General features: G+C 38.5%; 1 protein-coding gene across 9 annotated transcripts in view; it reads right to left on the bottom strand.

The window, feature by feature from the left end:
- The window catches only part of Rere (arginine-glutamic acid dipeptide repeats), a 379,832-nt gene that overhangs the window by 113,232 nt on the left and 250,991 nt on the right, over positions 1 to 15,609 (bottom strand). For all 9 annotated transcript variants that reach the window (XM_074081432.1, XM_074081437.1, XM_074081435.1 and 6 more), the window contains 3 exons: positions 9,827 to 9,875; positions 3,239 to 3,363; positions 2,052 to 2,151 (listed from right to left, as the gene is read on the bottom strand). In XM_074081432.1, coding sequence (XP_073937533.1) covers positions 2,052 to 2,151; positions 3,239 to 3,363; positions 9,827 to 9,875 — 274 coding nt within the window. The remainder of the gene's footprint in view (positions 1 to 2,051; positions 2,152 to 3,238; positions 3,364 to 9,826; positions 9,876 to 15,609) is intronic.

Genomic DNA, 15,609 nt, shown 5'->3' with positions numbered 1-15,609 from the left:
AACAAAAAAACAGGCACAGTGGCTCATATCTGGGATCCCAGCTACTCAGGGATCACTGTTCGCGGGCAGCCTGAGCCAAAAATTAGCAAGACTCCATCTCAACCAACAAGGCAGGCATGGTAGCACATGTGATCCCAGCTACCAGGTACTATCAGTAGGAGAATTTTGGTCTGAGGCAGGCCGCAGACAAAAAACATGAGACCCTACCTGAACAATTACTAAAATTAAAAAAGGGTTGGGGGAGCATGGCTGAAGGAGTGCCTGCTTTAGCAAGTTGGAGGCCCTGAGTTCAAACCCCAGTACTAACCCCTCCCACCATGACCCAATTAAAGGTCATTATCAAATCAGTGAGAAAGTACACAAGTGTAATTTTTGGGAATGTGGAAAAACATTGTCATTTAGAACCGCGTATCCCAAGATCACTCAACCTCTAATACGCAAGGGCTGCTATAGTATCATGTAAAATCCCCAAACCCTAGTCCTAATTGGACCAGGAATAAAATTCAACCATATTATGCAGATATCTGCATGTTCCTGAACAACAAGCTGTGTAATATAAACTGTGTAGTAAACCGAGCTCTGAATTTGGAATAAAGATTATTTTCTTTCCTATGCTGGAAGCTTCTTTGTTTATTGGCATTCCACAAGGCATGTGGCCCTTCTAAGTATTGTATGGGTATTGTATATGTGGTGGTGGGTGGGTGGGTGGGTGTGTGGGTGTGTGTGTGGGGGGGGGGGGGGGTGTGTGTGTGTGTGTGTGTGTGTGTGTGTCTCTCTCTTGAACTCAGGGACTTCACCTTGAGCCACACCACCAGCCCTTTTTTGTGAACGGTTTTTCGAGATAGGGTCTCAAACTGTTTGCCCATGATGGTTTTGAACCGCAATCCTTCGGATCTCTGCCTCCTGAGTAGCTACCATTACAGCTAGGCGTGAGCCACGGGCACCGGATACATCTATTCTTATCTATTTAGAGACTGGACAGATGACACTGAAAGTCCCTTCCAACCACAGTAACCTCTCAAGAAGAAAAAAATGGGTGCTTAAATTATATTTAGTTAACCATTGGAAGAACTGCCCAGCCTCATGTTCAATGTCCTATGGAAGCATACATAACCACGTAGACTATCATGTCAGAAATTCATTCTATGAATATTCATTACTTCTTTGGATTTGATGATTTCCCATTAGTAACCACATAGAAAGGAGTTATTTCATATAACTTCAAAATACATTACTTTTCCTTATACTGCTCTTAGGACATATTCTAAGGCAAAAAATGAAGTGTCGAAAAATAGTAGTAGTAACTGGTTTCAATAATCCTATTATCTATAGTGGTACAAGTATTGTTACTTTTGAGCAGCTATGTACTTCTTACAGGATGAAAGAAAATGAGTAACTTTGGTGGCATGCCACACAATCAACTCAATATAGTTAGGCTCACTTAGGTTTACTTTTGATTGTTGCTTTTAAAACTCAATTTTGTTTACAAACATGAAATATTTAAATGGTCCCAAAGGAAACATAAAACACAACTTTATCCGAAAAAAGCCCAACTTCTCTATCTTCCCCCATCCCATGCACTTTCAAATACACTTTAAACATAGTGAAAATGTTTAAAAGCATGGCTTGTGTAGCCAGACACAAGTGGCCCACATGTACAATCCTAGCTACTTGGGAAGGTGAGATTGGGAGGATCGCAGTTTGAGGACAGCCCAGGCAAATAATTCTTAAGACCCCCATCTCCAAAATAAAATAGAGGAAATAGAGGCATGGCTCAAGAAGAAGACTGCCTGCTTTACAAGCTCAAAGCCCCGAGTTCAGACCCTAGTCCTGCCACCCTACCCCCCCCAAAAAAATACAGGTTAGGAAATAAACCTGGAGGTTATCATGTCACTAGTCTGCCATCACAGAGCCCAATAGCCAAGACCAAAACTCATCTTTCTCCCTCAGCAACACAGCACAGTACTCACTCCTGAGAATGTAGACCCATCATGCTCCATGCTCATCACATATTTCCTACAGCTAGCCCCAGGTGACTGCAAAAGACTTACTGTGTTAAGTGCATTAAGAGTGGTGTCATCCCGAGATGCTGCAACACAGCCATCCTCTGTGGAGCCTCCATCACACATCCCTGCAAAGGCCGCCATGCTCCTTCAAAAGAAAGGACATTGTTTCCTTTATCAGCATATAACAGTGTCAGTACAGCGATTTTAAACCTCAGTTTTCAGAATATATCTCAGTCCAAACCACACTCAAGGTAAGCCAGAGTTCTCAATCCTGCCTCTACTACTCCCTCTTTCAGTCACCCCATTGGGTTACTCTTCCCCAGCTTTATTAGTACTGAGATTTCAGAGGTAAGCACATGAATAATCTAAACTTTTTTGCCACAGTACTTCACTAATTATGATCTTGAGAGAAAAGTCTCCATATGCACAATTATATGTTAATTACAGTTTTAAAAGCCTCTAGAAACATGTGAATTAATTCCTCTCATCTATACATCAACTACCTTTAGGAGAATTAAAGTAAAAAATCAGAGATTAAAAAAGAAACCAAAGATGGTCATTCACACCACTTACACATTCTCATCTGCACTCTCGGCCACTATGCACAGCACAGCTGACCAAAAACAGCCACAGATAGAATTCACATGCCTAAAGCCTTGTCTTCCAGTATTTTGTTTTACACACTGGTGATGCTGCTACAGGTCTCCAAAATCACTGCAGACAAAGGAAGGCTCTCTGCCTGGGCAATGGCATGTTCAGAATGGATTTAAATTTCTTTTGTATCTTTGGCATTTATATATTAGCAAGTACTACAGGGCAATCACAGATAAGCGTTCTCATGTAAGTAAGCCACAAAAATATCAAATTCAGGTCAGGCACTAAAGAACAGTCCCAGACTAGAACATGAAATTGGGAATGGAACTGTGAGATGGGGTGAATGACTCAATTACTCAACTGGGGTGAGAGGTGCTTATAACTGCATGTGTGGTTTAAAATGTTTTCCTTCTGAAGAGTTCTGAAGTCTGATGTGAGGCAAATACCAAGGAAAACATGACTTTCACATGACTCCTCTGGTAAGGATCAGGTTCTGACTATAGAGGGTATGGTAAAACATAAAGTCAGACAATGCCCTATTTATGAATAAAATTTCAGGGAAAATGAGCAAGTTTATTATCTACTAATCAGTTCAGATGGTCTAATTCACAAAGCAGGATGGGGCAGACTCCCATTACCTTGCTGCCCTCAAGTACATAAGAAGGTCACAGTCATTAACTCCAGGCATCCAGACCAGTTCCTCATGTTGAGTCACAGAATCACCATCTGGAGAAGGAAATGGTTGCAAATCTGGAAGTTTGGCCTGTAAGACAGGGATGAAGAAGTCACCAAGGAGGTAGGCATGTACTAGAAAGAGCTGTCTCAGGAGCCAGTCTTTTGGGAATCGATGCAATGGGGTACTGAGTCTCTTTCTTTAGGCAGCAGAAAAATAACAGCAAAACCATGAGTCATTTAAATTGGCCTATAACACATGTCAGAAACATTTCACCATAGAAAATGTCACAAAACATTGCTTCATCTCTATTTAAGGAGCAGCAAACAGTGTCAAAGTACCTGTACCAATATGATCCAAAGAGTGAAATAAATAGATGCATGAATCAAATTAACAAAATGGAAAAATGTCATAGGAGGTAATAGCTACTTGATAAAAAAAGACACACATACATTTCCAGCATAATAAATTTATAAGGAAGAAATACAAATAACAAACACTTACCTAAGAATATTTGCTAAAAAAATTAAGTGAGCTACCCCCATTGGATTAGTTTTACTCTCAAGAGAGTACACAGCAAGATAAATCATGGTTAAAAAAAAAAGATGAACTATTAAAGGTAACACTAAAAACATACTCAATACTAACACTTGCATGATAGAAAGAGAGCAGTGGCTGCATGAGGGGAGGAAACTTCTTTGTGAGGGACAGGAAGGACCTTTCTGGGATAAAAGAAATGTATGTCTTGATATGAATCATCAGAGTGAACTGAACAGTGTACTTAAGAACAGTTCACTGTACATAAAGTATACTTCCAAGAAAGAAAAAAAGATATTTAACAACAGTGTTCAACAACCAAGACTCTAAGTCACCACATTAAATATCTCTGGCATCTTTTTATCCTCACTCTGCTGTGGTAAGTAGGTACCATGACTACCATAACCATTAGAGATCTATGAAAAGGTCAAACACCTACAAGATACCCAATGTTCTTATCTGAGCAAAAGATGAACATAGGCATATTAGCTTGATATTTTAAACTAAACTGGAGTTTAGAAGCACCAGTGTACACAGAACTCAGGCAAAAAGATCAAATAAATGAAGTATCAAGAGGATAAGCCAGCACTGTCCAACAGAAATGAAACGAGAGCCACATTTTTAAGAAAAATCTAGTAGTCACATTAAACAAAACACCACATCCTAAACTGTACTAGCCATGGTGCAAATGCTCAATAGCCGTGTACAGGCAGTGGCCCCCATATTGGACATGCAGGTTAAATTACATACTGAGGAGTGAAGTGCACCATGGGGAAACAAAGACAGAGGAGCTATCTACATGAGAACTAGTGTTTGTACATCCTCCAATTTTTTCCCCAAACTCCAGAAAATTTCACTATTATGTGAAAGCTCATGTTTTTAAATGTTGAATATACAAATTTTTAAAAGCAACTGTATGGCAAAATACAATATGAACAGATCATGTGTCTGTCAAGCCAGCACTCTGTAACCTCTACTTTATAGGCCATCTTTGATGTCTCTAAATGTATTACATAAATGAAGCACTGACTCTTCACAAACAAAGATTTTTTTTTTTAGGACAGTATCTTGCTGTGTAGCCTAGGCTGGTCTGAAACTCAAGATCCTCCTGCCTCAGTCTCCCAAGTGCTGGGATAAAAGACATGCACTAACATGGCCAATATAAGGATGCTCTTCTTTGATTTAGTATTAAAACATTTCATTGGGTTCCACAATTAATTATGGTTAATACATAGTAAAAATACTTGGATAAAATTAAACCATGATACTGGCATCATAAAGTCTTTGACATTAGTACTGAGCTTTACTACCCTAGCACCAAGTATAATCACGCAGTACAATAGTTGTTTAATGACTATTTGTTAAATTAATTAAAAAGTACTACTGCTGGGATGCAGGACCAATCGCTTGCCAAATGGACTAGAAATATAACTAGATAACATACAGAAAAAGAAATGAATTGGCTTTAATGATAAGAGATGGTGGCTAACCTTGCTGACAAGAGAAATATAGATTAATGGCAGATATCATTTCTCATTTATTACAATCAGTTCTCACAGATTACAACATACACTTGCTGTGTAGGCCAACCACTCAGCCTTCTGAGGATATGCCAAAAAGATACATTCTAGAAAAATCAAAAAGATACATTCTAGAGCTGTTCATTGCAGCTCTGCTTGTAATAGCAATACAAGTAACAGTCAGCAGGAACTGGCAGAATGACTGTTGCACCCACACACAGAGCTCTATGAGCGACAGAGGGGAAAGAAGCAGCAGCTCTATGTGCTGCCGTGGAGGAAACAAACACAAGGATATATTGTGGAAAGAAAACAGAAAGGTTGTGAAAAGTGTGTTTCTTATGGTATCATTTATCTAACAAAGGAAGAAAGAAAAAGAAAAAAAAAAAAAAAGAAGAAGTTTATTGGACTGGCAGAGTGGTTCCAGTCATAGAGCACCTGCTTAGCAAGCATGAGGCCTTGAGTTCAACCCCCAGTGCTGCCAAAAGAAATAATAATAATAAATAACAATCTCATAAAACCTCTACAGCAAATGAGAACAAACAAACAAAACCCCACATATATTGATACACTGAGTTGATTCCATTCTAGGAACTATTTCAAGAAACTCTAAACCATTAATTTGCCTATACAGCCCTAGCGGGATATACTCAAAGGATAAAACAAAATGTAACAGTGCACTGCTGCACTCAGAGGCAAAGCATGTGTTCTGCATGTGCAAAACCCTGTTGAATTCCCAGCACCAAAACCAAATAATAATTCATACTGTTTGTAGCAGTGTGAGTATTGATATCCTCAGCTTTAAAATAATGGGATAAAAGCAAATAAATTATGTTGCTGCTAATAAAACTGGGATTTAAGAAAAGATACAGATATAGATGAGCGAACAACAGGATTAATATAAATGCTAGATAAAGTTTTGAAATTAGATGTATCAGTATGAATTCACAATATATTTTATTTAAAAACAAAACAAAACACGATTCTTAGTTCTGTCCATGGAAACAGCCTAGAAAAAGCAACTCTCCCAACCAGTTTCTAAATGCACTCTCCACCAAAGCAAATGGGGGCTCCTTTGAGCAAAGTTTAATTCCAGATCTAGAGAAGGAAATGTACAAGGCGAGACATTAAAATCATGTTATACCAGATAAAAAGGACTTATCAAAGACCAGGAGGATCAAGTCAAAAGAATAAAGACATGAGAAGGATGTTCCTACTAACCCCAAAAACAGCATTCAATCATCAAAAAGAACTGATTAAAGATAACAAGTAATTTTAAATTCACTGGTGATCATTAGAAGATGCTATGGAACTCATTCGGTATTTTGAAAACTGGTAAGCAGAGGAAAAGAATCAAGCATTTTTCTTGCCTTTCCTCAGAACCAAGAACTTGACAATAGGGAAGTTTCATTTATTCAGCAAGTGAGTGAACAGATAGCAGAATTCGACTATTATCTTAAAATCTCTAATGAAACAATGGATCTAAGAAATAATCAATGGAGGCTAACTATCCTTAAAAAAGAAACATGTGCATTCTGGAAGAAATACTAACAGTGCCTATGAAGTATTCTTAAGGCAGGATATTAAACTAGAATAGGACTTAACAACTAATCAAGAAATGCAAAAAACAAAGGAAGAAATCTAATGGCACAAAAAGATGCAATCAGATCTCATGTGCGGGATATCCTATAAGGACAAAACACTCCCTTCCTTCAACACATAGACTAGGGAAGGGGAGAGTAGGCAAAAGCCCATGAATTATACACCAATTCCAGGGAATGATTCTTATTTAGATTCCAACTACAACTAAAAAGAAAAAGAGCGAGAAAGAGAGAGAGACGAGAGACGAGAGACTGACACAGACAAATAGGAAAATGTGGACAGAGTAGATTGTTGAATATTAAGAAACTGGGATTGAGTTTTGGCTCAAGTGGTAGAGTGTCTGCCTAGCAAGCACAAGGCCCTGAGTTCAATTCCCAGTCCCATGGAAAAACCCTGTGAATTTTATTTAGTGTCAAATATTATGAATGTGACTTTTAAAAGAGCCCGTTCCTTGGAATATCTACAACTAAAGTAATATAACTGTAATGCATTTTAAGAAATAATGGAGGAAGAGGTGAGGGAGAATCAAAAAAAGTATGACTAGGACTTGATATTTGTGAAAGCTGAGCAAAAATGACGAGGGCTTCATTGTTTACTTTTTCTCTGCTTTTATATATGTTAGCATCTTTTCTAGTAAAAACCTAACAATTTCTAAGAAGATAAATGTTGCTAAGTCATAGGAGTACTGTTACTGCTGGTGCTCCAAAGCCTTCCTTTTTGAAAATAAAGCATATGACATGTGTTTAAGACCTCACATAAAATAACTATCTGATTTTCAATGAAAGCATGTAAAACTCAAAGACTAGGAAATCTCCTTTTCTAAGAATTTAGGAATTTTTTGCTAGGAAGCATTTATTCTATGTAATAGGAAACAAACCTTTAAATGTCTGGTACAAAGGTCTCAGGACCTTGTAAACACAATGGGAGAGAAAGTGAGTAGGAATACACAGCACAGGCAAAAGCAGAGGAAGGGAATGCAACTGAGTGGTGCCAGGCAAGCACTGGATCCCTGACTAAAAACACAGATCAAGCAGGGTGTGGTGGCACATATGTGTAATCCTAACACTTGGGAGAAAGGCAAGAAGATCAGAAGTTCAAGGCCAGCCTGGGTTACATAGCAATACCCTGTTTCAAAAACAAAACAAAAACTACATCCAGAGCTAGGGTAAAGTGCCTAGCATGCAGAAGACCCTGGGTTCCAAGCTCAGAGGCATAAAGCAACAAAAACACAGTGCAGAGGCAGTAATCAGATATACCCCAAAATGCTATACTTGAGGGCTGGCAGAGTGGCTCAAGTGGTAAGAGTGCCTAGCAATCATGAAGTCCAGTGCCATCACCCCACGCAAAAAAAAAAAAACCTCAAATCTAGTAGATACCTAAAACCTCTATGCTCATTTAAGAATCTCCTGCCTCTACACATGACAGTCACAGCTGCTGACTCCCCAACATCCACTTCAGCTTAAACAACTCTGCATGCCAATCATGCTACAGCACTTTCCTGGAGAAAAGGACACATGACCCAGTCCACAGCAACATGATGTGTGGCATTCTGGGAACACTCCAGGGAAACTGTCTTGACTCCTAAGGGGAAAAAGAAGGTTAATCCTTTCTTCCTCTCAATACTTGCTGTTTTATTTATTTGAAGAGTCATTATTATCCTTTGTGCTTCAGAAGAGGCAAAGGATGACAACAAATTATAATCACATTTTAATTTCCAGTACCTCAAAAACCAAACAAAAAACCCCAAATTATAATCACACCATAGAATATGCAATGAAGCCCAAATGCAGACACAAAGTGTGAGGGAAAGTGCATCTCAGAATCGACGGGAAAGCACAAGGAGGACCTGAAGGAAGCCCAGCAGAGCACAGGCCCATGAGAAGTGAATGACCATGCCGAGCCGGAGCCCTCCCAGGCAGAGGAGTCTTAGTAAACTGAAGAAAACACGGGAGCACAGTTCACCATACAAGCTTCCAACTAAAACGTACTGACCATCTTGACTCTTCTGAAGAAGAAACATCTGGAGACATCTTTAAAAATCTTTTTTTTTTCCTCTCTCTTCCTCTTTTTGGTTGTACGGAGAATGGAAGCTTGGACCTGACATGTGTGAGGTAAGTACTCTACTACTCAGCTACACTCCCAGCCTAAAACATCTTTTTAATCAAAGTATGTAGTAAATAAATGGTCACCAATTAGTGAATGTATAAACAAACTGATATTAAGATGCAATAAATTATTCATCCATAAAAAAGGAGATTTTGGCATGTTCTACAAGATAGAGGAACCTTAAACTGAGTGGAATAAATTAGTCACAAAGGACAGACACTGTAACAATTCCACTTACATGATACAGAGTAGTCAAAACACACAGATAGGAAGAACAACAGTGGTTTCAGCAACTTGGGCAAGAGGACAAACAAAGTTACTGCTTAGTGAGTACAGAGTTTGAGTTCTGTAAGTGTTAAAAAGTTCTGGAGATGAGTGGTGGTGATGGCACAACAATAATGTACTTAATGTCACTGAACTATACACTCAAAAATGCTTAAGATGGCAAATTTAATATTATGCACATTTTACCACAAAATTTTAAAACTATATGGTGATCTGGGGATAAAGCCAACTCTGAAGCCAGGTGTGGTGGTACATGCTTATAATCCAAGCACTCAGGAGGCTAAGGCAGAAGAAATGGAGTTCCAGGCTAGCCTAGATACCCTAGGGCTAGAGCTACTGTCTCAAACAACTACAACAAGCAAAATAAAGCTCTAACTTTGTATTTATATAAAATTTCCTATAAAATATTTAAAGAACATTTTAAAGATGCTGCTCAACAGAATAAAAATTCAGGAGAAAAATAAGAACTAAAAACCTATTAAAGAAGTTACTGAGATGTACTTTACCTGATGGCTAGGACCAACACGAATTTCCCCCTGAGTACTGTTCAGCCTCCTGTCATGAAAAGAACAGATTAAGTTAGCACAGTATAGTTCTGATACAAACATTCTCATAGTTTTCAAGGAAAATAATTTCCTTCAAGTAAATGAAGGACAACCTAAGAAGAATTAATTTCCCCATTATTTCTAATGCTGCTTCATACATGTATGCACCCCCCACCAAAAAAAAAAAAAAATCCCTAACACCTTTTCCTTCTAAAGCCCTGACTGCCACCATGGCCTCGATCCTGAGTACCTTCCTGTGCCATCATTCTTTCTGGCCTTAGAGACAATTTCAGTCAGACACATCTCCTTTTCGAAACACTGTGGGGCACCCTGCCATAGACCTCATTAAATACAAGTAAGATGACCCAGGGATCTTAAAGTGCGTTGGATCTCTTGGTCATTCACTCATTCATAGGTACTAGAATAAAGCAATCAACAAAATTTACATTCAAATCAGGTAAAAACAGACAATACATCAGATGACAAGTGCCAACAGGTGGTCAATATAAAATACTGTTATATATGACAGTTTTATAAAATAAAAATTTGGAAAAGAAAAAGGGAGGGAATGAGCCCAACAGATATGCCAGGTGACAGAGCCTAGCTTCATTTGCTCTGTGTCATTCTTACAAGACTCTACTTCCCTTTCTCCAAATCCAAAAGTCAGGTGGTACTGAGATTTGAACTCAGGACCTCATGCTTGCTAGGTAAGTGCTCCATCACTTCAGTCACTCCACTAACCCTTTTTAGTGTTGGATATTTTCAAGATAGGGTCTCTCGAACTAGTTGCTATGGTTGGCCTCAAAGTTCGATTCTCCTGATTTCTGCCTCCTGATTAGCTAGCATTACAGGCATGAGATACTGGTGCCTGGCTCTTCTAAGTTTATATCAAGAAACTACTAACAAGTAGGTTACAAAACACAAAATAAAACAACCTCTTTAACAATTTATTTAAAAATCTGCCTTCACAACAAAAGTATTTTTAAACCATATGCATCTTTTAAAAACCAGGGTTTCATACCAAATGATAAACTTATTTTGAAGTAGGATTAGAATCTAAGGTGCAAACAATGGCATTAGCCTACAACATCTAGGAATTACAGGAAATAGGATAAACATTAGAAAAAAATTTTTTTTTTCTTTTGAAGGAACTGAGGTTTGAACTCAGGTCCATTTGGTCTGGTTCTTTTGGACATGTGGTCTTGTGAACTATTTGCCCAGGCTGGCCTCCCACGTAGTTAGGATTACAGGTGTGAACCACCACACTGGGACAACAAAACACAATTTCTTAAAGAACTGTGTACAATGTGAATCTAAAAGCGTGTCAGTAATCTTTTGGATTTGAACATAATATCCATGATCTGCTGAGCCCTTTGAATGGATCTTCTACTCAGATACAATTTTGTAAATGTGATGTATGGGTTAAATGGAAAATACTGGTTCACTAAGTTTTGTAGATCTTCCAAATATTAATAGAGTATTTTTGGGGGGGAATGGGACTGGGATGGGGTTGAACTCAGGGCTTCATGCTTCCTAGCAGGCACTCTATTGATTGAGCACATTTTGCTCTGGCTATTTTTAGAGATGGGGTCTAGCAAAGTGTTTGTATGAGCTAGTCTTGAACCATGATTCTTCTGATCTCAGCCTCCCAAATAGATAGGCTTATAGGTGTGAGCCACCAGTGCCTGGCATGATACAGTGTTTTTAAAACCAAATCACATTAATATCAGCATCCATCTCATACAAAAGCCTTTCAAGTATAGAGAAGTTGTCATATTCACAATGGTAGGTGCAAATGTGTGTATGTGTGTGTCGGGGGGGGGGGTTATGCCTGGGAAGTGCTCTACCACTTGAGCCATGGCCCCCATCCCAAGTTCTTTTGCTTTTAGTTTTTCTGATATGATCTCGTGCTAACTTTGCCCAGGCAGGTCTCCAACGGCAGTCCTCCTACCTCAGCCTCTGAAGCAGCTGCGACCATAGAAGTGCACCAGCACACTGGGCATTGGGTACATGTTTTGTAAAATTCCAATTTTTACCTCAAAGTCCAAATTTTAGTACTAACAGCTCTTTTCCTTAAAATGTCAGACTCACTCCATTCATTTTCAAGAAAATGTTACCAAATCCCACAGTTGGGCTGTCAGTTGTTCTTTCAAACAGGACCAGAAGCATGGCTCAAGTGGTAGAGTGCCAGCCTAGCAAGCACAAAGCTCTGACTTCAACCACAGCACCACCAAAAGTAAAATTCAGCACAAAACAAACCAACAAAACCAGAAATGGTGTTCCAAGAATATGAGGACTAGCTCAGCTTCTCAGCAACAATCACAAAGGGTGTCTTCTGAAGACAACCATCTTCTTCTGGTCTGTAGGACAAGACTTTCACATCCTTCCCATTTCCTTGTATGAAGTATTAAAAAGACAAGACGTCAAGAATTGGGATTTCGCCCACCCAGCACCAAAATTTTAAAAAATAAAAAAAAAGAATAAGAAAAAAAAAAAAAGGAACAAAAAAATTTTTAAAAAGTGAGGCACACAAAAAACCATTCTTTGAGAAGCAATGATCGTGACATATTCTGAACTTCAGAAAAAGCTGGAATTCAAAAGGTTCCCAATCTAGATGATGCCAGATTTATCCTTTGATTATGAACAATACTGGTTAATATCTAAGCATTTACTATCTGTCCCAGGTGCTCTTACAGTATTATCTTATTTCTAGGTATTAATTTAATACATGGTTTGACATTTACAACAGCATTAGTATTTATAAGTTACAGAAATTCAGATCTCATTCTAGTCTGTGTTCAAAACTACTTAGTTACTACTGGAGGTTTCTACTTGGATATATAATGCTGCATAATTAACACAGTAGAGCTGGGCAAAACCAGCAGGGCTAGTTATCAATAAGAAGAAAGATTCAGAACAAGGACAGCATAAATCCTAGCCAAGATACATGAAGGATACTACTATATAAAATAAAAGACCAAAGATAAGTCATTTCCAGGATAATGCAAGATATGCAGTGAACATACATCTTCATCCTTTTCTCAGACTTTTCACATTCACTATCCTAAATCCAGGTATTTAATAGTTATATGACAAACACAGGAAAAAGTAATACTAGGTATCACTCATTAGGTACTTCCTTTACCAGGTATACATTACTTCCTTATTCCTGTGACAACCCTAATGAGGTAGAATCTCCACTTTGTAAGACAGTAATAATAATACTAACTGCAACAAACATAAAGCAAATAACTAATATACTGACTGTGTACCATGTACTGCAAGCTCAGCAATTTTCTTGTATTTTCTTATCTAATCAAGGATGACCCTATAAGACAGGTGCTATTATAACCTCTATCTATACAGATGAGGAAAATGAAGCTTAGAGGAATTGTCACCATCCTGTTTTCAAAACAGCTGAGGTTTAGCTTTCATTATTCTACAAATCATCACTTTGGAATGTGGGAAAAAAAAAAAAGCCCCCCAAACCAAATTACAACAATGATAAGTCATTGTGTTTATTTCTTGAATATTAAAAAAGAAAAACCCAGAAAGAAATTCATTGTATATGAAATCTGATACAAAAGAAACCAGTTTAACAAAGCAGTATCCATAGCAACTACAACTTAATATTTCAGTCCTCTTCAGCTGCAGTGGATTAAATAAAATGACAAGATGTTCCCTTTGAAAAGTAACCTGTTACCATGGAAACGTTTTAGTCTAAGAAGTAAACAGGGAATGGCCAGAAAGGCGCAAGGAGCCTTCAACTGAATATCAAAAAGGAAAAAGCATCTTTGCAGAGATGAGAAGGCCAATGGCCAACTGCAGAGATGGTTTCTTGAGAAGCACACGTCAACTGAACGCTTGCCCAAGAACATGACATGGTCAGTCACTCTTTGGCCCTGAAGAGAAGAAGGGTGTGGAAGCACAGTCTGTAGATACTTACTCAAGACGACCAAATATGACTGCATGATCATGAAGACTGCTTGAGAAAAGGACTTAAGTCTAGGGGGAAAAGAAGATTTGTACAGACAGACTGCCTTAAACACCAAGAGAAAGAACTGGTAAAATCGAGACCTTTTACAGGGAGTCAACATGATTTCCCATCCCAACTCAAACCTACTTCCTACCCTTAAGCCTAGGGACATATATAACAGCAGTGTGATCTACGGCCCATTCCCAAGGCACTAAGACTATAGTCTTTCTCTCTTGAGAAAGTCAAATTCTCAAGTCAGACTTTGTTCTCTGGCTGGTATCACATGTAAGTGAGATCACTGAGAAATTCTCCCTGTTCTAATCCTTCAGATAGTAAATATCAGACACCAGAGAATTCTTATTGTTACCATAGGGTGTTAAGTTGAGAAGGACATGACATGGACAGAAAGAAGACTCTAGAAACTCTGTATATAGATAGACTTTTTAGGAAGGGACCAGAGAAAGTCAGTAGATCCTGAAGAAAATACAACAAATTTTAAAACAAAAATGCAATTTATCAGAATCACGTCTTTTTAGATGGATTGTGGAGCAGGGGTGAAAATGAGTATGGTAAGAAGAAAGACTAGGATATATGCTGTGTTTCTCACATTTCTCCAGCATGAACATGTACTTCCAAAGTAGTCATGAACAAGCCTCAAATGGAAATATTCCATAATATATTCCTATTCATTCTGGTATCAAGAAAAACTTCTGTTAACTTGAATAAAGTCACCATGTTTTATAAATCCCACTAGGATATTCCATGACACAGATCTCACATTACTGGTGAGAGATGTCATATAGACTTGAGTCTAGATGCTCAGGGGCAAGGAAAGAGCAATCTTTAGAGCCCAGTGAACTAACTGGATTAAAACTTCAGTAGCAAGGTTTATTGGCTCCAAATATGATCTTCAGAACACAATTCAATCTTCTGAGTCCTCATCTATAAGATGGCATTCATATGGCTACTCTGTGAAGTTGCTGTACAAAATAAAATGTCATCTATGGAATGAACTAGGCACCGTGCCTACTGTATAGAAGTCACAGCTATTCTTAGTTCTATGTGCTGGCATAAGTGAGAACGGGAGCTAACTCCTCTGAGTTTTCACAATACCACCAGCTCTCCTCCAACCCATACCATTGGCACAATTTTTTATTTATTTTGTGTAATTATTTCTTTCAATTGTTGTCTTGCCCTCAAGGCCAAGAGGACCTTGAGGGTAGGAACCAAGTCTGTTTTTAGCTCACCAGTATACCCAAAAACCCACTGGCTCTACTATGTACGTTTGAATAAACAAACAATTCCAGTGCTCTAAAATTCTGCTATTGCTTAGCCACAAACAGCAACTATGAGCTTCTTGACAAAGTTAAGAGAGTTAAGTCACTGGTGAACTGGTGACAGAAGGCTAGCCCTCCAAGCAAAACTAAACTGAGACAGGCTAAATAAACAGACTACCAGGAACAAAATTCAGCTGTCATTCAAAAACAAGAGAACAAAGAGAACCAGTCAACAACTGAAAAAGTGAATGTTACAAATGCATACACAAATACAAAGGATAACACTGGGACTTGCCGTAACTCTGGAATCATAAAATTGTAAGTTTTCTGTGATACAAAGTTCCTAACAGGCCATCTGACCCAAACTTAGAGCTTAACAAAGAAACTAAGGCCTGCTGGGTGCTGTTGGTTCACACCTGTAATAGAGGTACTTGGAAGGCTAAGATCAGAAGGACCACAATTTGAAGCCAGCCTGGGAAAATGGTTTGGGA

The sequence above is a fragment of the Castor canadensis genome, chromosome 7, assembly GCF_047511655.1.
Source record: "Castor canadensis chromosome 7, mCasCan1.hap1v2, whole genome shotgun sequence".
Lineage (NCBI taxonomy): Eukaryota > Metazoa > Chordata > Mammalia > Rodentia > Castoridae > Castor > Castor canadensis.
This window is presented reverse-complemented; position numbering and strand designations above follow the sequence as displayed.